Genomic DNA, 6,580 nt, shown 5'->3' with positions numbered 1-6,580 from the left:
TTTCTCTTTACATGTTGGTTCTTGTGGGATGGAGGCATTCTGCACATACCTTTTAACTGCACTTTCTAGTAGTTCTTCTAGGGGTTGTTTTTTTTAAATGAAAAGTAACTTAAAGCAACTTACAAAATAAAAACAACATACATTAACACCAAGTGAAAACTAAAACAGAGTCAAAGCTAAAAACATGTTCATATCTATAAAGACAGACTAAGCACTTACAAAATAAAAACAACATACATTAACACCAAGTGAAAACTAAAACAGAGTCAAAGCTAAAAACATGTTCATATCTATAAAGACAGACCTAGAAAGGATGCTGCAGATAATTAAAGGCCAATGGCTTGGTGGACGAGGAACATTTTTGCTTGGGGCCAAAAAGACAGAAATGGTGCCAGGTGTGTCTCCCAGGGGAGAATGTTGCATAGGTTGAAAGCCACCCCCAAGAAAGCCCATTGTGTCAACACCCTCTGCAGCCCCCTTGTTAGGGAAAGTGGTAAATGAAAAAGTTCTCGTGTCAGGTGAATTTCACCCCTTCTCTGATGTGACCTGTGAAAATGCAGCATTTAAGCGTTGATTTTTTAAAATGCTGAATTCTTTATTAAAAGTTTTAAACTGTTTTTATTGATAATTTGCGCTTATGTCCCGGAGAAAGGCGGATGCCAACACGCACGTTGATAATTTTGTGTTACCGTACTCTTTTTTTGTAAAGGACTTTCGGAGGCAGGGAGGAATCCGCTCCGAAGGAGGGGGAAAAACCATTTTTAAACGCTCCTGCTGCTTTTCTGTCAAGTTTGCCCAGGGCAGGCCCCGCCCACACAACTCTTAACAGCCGGCCAACGGCCTTTCCTTTTCAAACCCCAAGCCTCGCCTCCTCCTCTTTGTGACGTGCGTCTAGGCAAAGAATCTGCAAGTTTCCCGCTTGATCCAAGGTCACGTGGCGCAGATTCCTATTCATCCCCGCCCCGTCTTCGTGTCGCGCTGGCGTGGGCGGCGCTGCCGGTGGAGCGTGAGGAGGCGTAGGAGGGAGCCAGCGCCCGGGAAAGAGGCTCGTGTGGCAATCGTTAAGGGAGAAGCGCGTGCTTGTTGACTCTGCATTTTCCCTCCCCCTCCCCGCAATTGTTCTTCCCCATCCTGCGCCTGTTTGGCACACCCGTCTCGTTTTTTTGAATCGTTTGTGAGGAAGGGAGAGGGGTGTTCTAGAATCGGTAGGAGAGACGGGGGTTTGCTCTGGAGGGAAATAGGAGTTAGGAAGAGCTCTTTAGGTTCCAAGCCAGCCTATCCTCTTCCCAGAACAATATATATTGTTTTACTGACGGTGGAAATCTGGGCAGCTTTTAAAAGCAAAAGTAGTTTAAACCTGCCTTTATGGGCATGCTTACAAGACACTTAAACACATGGAAATTATTTAAATAGGGAAAAATGTAGGTATGTGTGTGTATTTTGTATACACACACACAGTGTGTGTGTGTGTGTGTGTATATATATATATATATATATATAACAGAATTCTGCCAAACAGGCTTGAGTAAGCATGCTTTCATTGGTGTGCTTTTTTTAAAGTGATGAGGCTGTACCTATATTCCTGTGGAGGGAGTTTCAAAGAGTGTACGATGGTAATATTAGTTGTTAGGCTGATATGAACATGTATTCTATGTGGATAGTAGCATCACAACATCTGGCAAGAAGGAACACCTCTAGATATGCTGAGCTTATCCGTTAATGTGAACATGTACATTCTGCACATATGTGGCCTCTGCAGAGTGTGTGCAAAGCTGATTTTTTAAAATGTTAATTTTGGTTCAGCCTATATATTTTGACCGTGCATAGGGTACATTAGTCTTTAGAGACATTGGGGGGGATTAGGAGGCAGAGCTGATGCTGTGGCTTACACCACACCACTACCATAATTAAAACCTTTTCTTTCCTACCACAGTTTGCAGCATTCCCCGGAATAGGCAGGTTGCAGTCAAGGTGGAGAAAACAACATGGGTCAATGAGCACCTTGCAGGGAAAGAACAGTACAAGCAACAGTTAGCTCTTACTCTGAAAGACATTGCAGATAAGGTCTCAGAAAGGAATCCGTACCATCTGAAAAAATCTTACACAGTCTGTTGGCCTCTGAAACTTTGTCAGAACCTTGGCCAGGCAGAATGAAAGGTATAGCAACAAAATTAACAAAGCCTTGCTATGTGCTTTTGAAAGATACCAACCAGCAAAGAAAACAAAAACATTGTTTAATGCATCCAAATCCAAAGAAATTGCCACAGAAAATGCAAAACAAAAGGAAGGACGGTATTTATGAAAAACTAAGGGTTGCCCTGTTTGACTTGTTGGATAAAAATTGTACTAAAAAGCCAAAGACATCCCCCAAGATTAAGAATGCTGGGGGACAAGTGGAATATGAAAAAGTGAACAAGGTGGAAAGCGGCTTGGAACTCGACACTTCTGTTCAAGTGCCAAGTTCTGGAGAATCAGACCCTGGGGAAACAAATAATGATTTTAACATTAAAGCTGAAAGAGCAAAATCTACAGATATATCTGCCCTATGTGATGAAGGTATTTTTGCAAGATTTTCTTCTAAGGAATCATGCCATGATAATTCCATTATCCATCTTTGTGATGAAGAAGAAATTGAAAAAGAGAAAGAGTGTTTAGATACTTCTCCAATTCATGAGACGCAGTATCAAGAGCATCAAGATCTGGACACATCACCTAGCTTTTTAGGAGAAACATCAGTCAGTGATACTAGTCAAAATCTGATAGCTACTTTTCATACAGAAGCTTTACAGACTCACAAAATTTATTCCTCTTTTTCATCTGAAAATTCATTTAGTGAAACCAAGGTCTCCAAAATATCCAGAAGAATGGGTGCTTCTTCTCTGTTGCCTGATACAACTGTTCAGAAAGGAGACATATGTCAGGCAAACTCTGAATTTGAACCTAACTTTGTTTCAGGGGCCAATCTTAAATTAGACTTGAAGGACACAGTTTCTGACATAATGAAAAGTGAGTTGTCCATAGGAGAAAGAATTGTTTCAGATTCTATGGATGCATCGGCTGAAGAATTTCTCGGAGAACAAGTGGGTATGGAAGAACATGAGACTCTAAACCCAAACAATACCTTGTCTGGGAACAAGGATATGGATAGTTGCTGGTTTCTTCTGAAAATTGATGAAGTTATAGATCAGGAAGATTCTGATGAAGAAAACACAGATGAAGAAAACAAATTCAGAGACCTGGAGTGTGGAGATGTTATTTTAGATCATGGTCTTGACTTTCCACAGTTGGAGAGCAAGTCAGGGTATCAGTCATTCACAGATGGCACTGCAGTTACCGAGCTCATTGAGAAAAGAAGAATGTCAAGTGATCACCAAGAGGACTTGGATGGCGAGATCAACAATGTAGAAGAAAGTGTGAATACTCAACCATCCGAAGAAAACAGTCCTGTGCAGGTGTGGTTGTAGTAGCATGTTCACTGTAGCCTGGTGCAAACACTACTGTAGTTAAGGGACCAAGAGTAAGCCAATTAGGATAGCATATTCCCCCCTCCTATTCCACATGCTTTTTATTGTAAATTCTTCCTACCTGGCCTTAGCAGCCGTTAAGTAATACCCATGTTTGTCATATGCATCTTACCTTTACATCCCAGACAGGAAGCTCAAAGAGGCTGGCGGTCTTGGTAAAATGTATCAATTAAAATAGTCTAAAAATGTAAGTCCCAAATAACCTGCCTTCCCACTTGACCAGTGATTTCTAATTAGCTTCAAACCTAATATAGAATAGGGAAAATCTGTGGACTGTTTTAAAAATTATTGCAAAAAAACTTAAGTCATTAGCAGGATTGACATAAAAACGTGCAGTTACAATTTAAAGGGGATACAAAAGGAAAATTTAGTAAACAGGTTTGAATCGGATATGCAGGGGTAAAAGATACACCATAAGTAACAGCAGAAAGCGGGGAGGGGGGTCATTAAGATTTGGCACATTGACTGTAAACTTAGTCAAAATATTTGTAAAATGGAAAAATAAAAAATAATTTAAAAAATTCTAATTAGTTTCAACCTGGGTTAAGAATCCTGGTGAAGTAGAAAACCTGAATATTTGTATTTTTTAAAAAATGGGATTTGTTATTTTATCCTGTCAAAGTTTCAGGACTATTTATAACATAAAAATATCATCTACGAAAACTGGCCCTAAAATGAGACCTCTACAGAATTCCATGATAAAAGCCCCAGCCAATCCCACCAGAGTAAGAAATGTAATTCCTCCTGCCATACTTGGCAAGCTTCAGAGAACACTTCTACACTCTTTAAAAATTACCTGGATTTTGAACACTGATGGTTGGAAAGGTGTTCTTCGCTGATCTTGATGGGAAACAGTGAGTGTGGGGGACGGGTGATCTGTTAGATATTTCTCTTAATCAGCCAACTAAAAAACAGATTGCTTTTAAAAGTTGGTTTATAATTGGTGTGTTCTCTTTCTGTCCAAGGAGGAAGAAAGCCTGCGACCACATCAATCTCACGGTGTAAAAATGGTCTTTTACGTATGTCATCTTCTTACTGTCCTCATTGCTTTATTGTTATGGTTTGGTGAGGATTAAGTAATCTAATTTTAATGCAGTATTTGAACTCAAGGCTTTACCATCTTATTTCTCAAGTTGCAGTATGATTATGCAACATAGCTCCTTTAAATTTAATAATAAAGAGGTAGGATATACCACTACAGCACTGGGATGGAAATAAGCTGACTCTGATTAATTATCCCCTTGAGTAACCATTAATTACCTACCGTAGATGCCTTGTTCCAGGTTAAAACTGGCCAGCTTTAGGGTCCTAATTGTAATTTAAGGTTGCAGTCTTCTCAGAAGTCCCATTAAATTGGGAGTAAGTAGGGCTTGGACTGCAGCTTCAATTATTAGCCCTTTGGACATGTTAACATCAGAAGGGCTGTAGCTCAGCATGCAGGTCCAATATTTGTTTAATTTCATTTCATAAAATGTACCACGTGATTATAAAAAAAGGTCAAAGTGGTTAAAGTGGTTTCATGTGTGGCATCTCCAGGTAGGGCCGATAATGTCCCTATGAGAGCCTATGCCAACCATTGTAGGCAGCACTAAGCTAGATTGACATTTCTTCCAGGGTTCTCTGGAAATACAGTGGATAAAAGATTGTGAGGTTATCAGGCTTGACTTGAAGAGTCATATTCCCCTGAATCACACCAACGCCTAAAGCTGGGCCTGTTCTCTGAAAGTTAATAAGTAGTTCTGTCTCAGTGTTCTGAACTACATAGGCATTTGGTTATGTACACAACTCTACAAATTTGTAAACTGATGCAGATTAACTTTGAGCTTGTAATGGCCACTTAAAATCTGATAATGGGGCAGTTTGCACAGCACTACTTTTGAACCCCAGTGTGTGTTTGTGATGGCCTTCGGAGCAGTCTGCTGCTGTTTCATCTTGTGGATGTACTGAATAGACAGGTGTAAATCAGCTGTCGCACATGCAGGTTAATCTGCGCTAGCTCAGAGTAATTACTTGCAACCCAGCCTCTCTCTGCAGCTATATTTGTGACTATCTTGTAGATGTGTCTGTGCTAGAGCCAGCTCATGTAGGACTATTTGATTTGTCCTACCAACAACCAAATGGAAGGGAGAGGAAAGCAAGAAGCTACAGACTTTCCAAGAGGATCAGTTTTGTAATTATGAAGTGAAATGAGGGGTGAAAATGATCCTAATTATCACAATGAGTTGACAAATATCAGTATTGCAGAACAAAGGAATCAGATTCTTCTGGTGGACTCTTCTTCCCTTGAGATTTGTCTCTGGGATGTTGAGATACCACACTTTTTCATCTCTCTTCTTTCTGTATGTGGATTTTTGCCCTCTTGCGTCTCTACCCCCCTAGGGCTTGTGTGGCTGTTGGTTGCTGCAGGCCTTGCTATAAGCTTCCCCTAGCAAATGGTGCCTTTGGGGCTGGCCAGGGGGTGCCGGTTGCCAGGAGCTGAGGCGGCCTTGGAGTAAGCAAGCAAGTGGGTGAGGGAGCCCAGCCAGCCAGTCCACTAGTCCTTGCTGTGGGGAATGGATAGACAAGTGGGGAGTGAAGAGGCACCTCTCTTTGGGGCAAAGGGTAAAGGACTGTGGACTCTGCAGGCAAGGGGTGACATAATTGGGCTTCTGAGGCTTGGGGAAGCCGCAGAAAAAATGTAGTTGGTCAAGGGAGCTGCGGTCCCCAAAAGGTTGAAAACCTCTGCTTTAGATAGTTGGCACTTCTGAAATCAGAAGTGGTTCAGTGTGGGACGGTCAGGCACTGACTCGATGAATTGACCACTCGTATCCTAGTGCTTTTGGTTGAAGCCTTGCTTTTCCATGATTGGCTGGAAGTGGAATTAGAATGGTAGTTCTACACAGTACTTCATGTAACTCAAGCAATGTCTACCAAGATCTTCTTATAATGTTGAGTACTGTTTAGCAAAGGTACACATCAACATTAATTAAACACTTACACCCTCTGACTCTAAAATTGTTCCTCTGAGGTAACAGAAGATGCAAGGAAGATTTTTTAAATTTAAGGTGTAAAGTTCT

At 41.1% G+C, this 6,580-nt stretch overlaps 1 protein-coding gene across 8 annotated transcripts in view; it reads left to right on the top strand.

Annotated features, from left to right (window-relative positions):
• The first annotated feature begins 931 nt into the window (after positions 1-931).
• SPOCD1 (SPOC domain containing 1) overlaps positions 932-6,580 on the top strand; it is a 28,334-nt gene continuing 22,685 nt past the window's right edge. For 2 of the 8 annotated variants that reach the window (XM_082232779.1, XM_082232778.1), the window contains exons 1-2: positions 1,934-3,452; positions 4,490-4,543. In XM_082232779.1, the coding sequence (XP_082088905.1) occupies positions 2,151-3,452; positions 4,490-4,543 (1,356 nt within the window). In that variant the 5' untranslated portion in view covers positions 1,934-2,150. Of the gene's footprint in view, positions 1,061-1,527; positions 3,453-4,489; positions 4,544-6,580 lie in introns of those variants that run through there. The other 6 variants (XM_082232780.1, XM_082232777.1, XM_082232774.1 and 3 more) reach the window with 5 other exon arrangements.

Source organism: Podarcis vaucheri (genome assembly GCF_965113315.1).
Source record: "Podarcis vaucheri genome assembly, chromosome: 7".
Taxonomy (NCBI): Eukaryota; Metazoa; Chordata; class Lepidosauria; order Squamata; family Lacertidae; genus Podarcis; species Podarcis vaucheri.
This window is presented reverse-complemented; position numbering and strand designations above follow the sequence as displayed.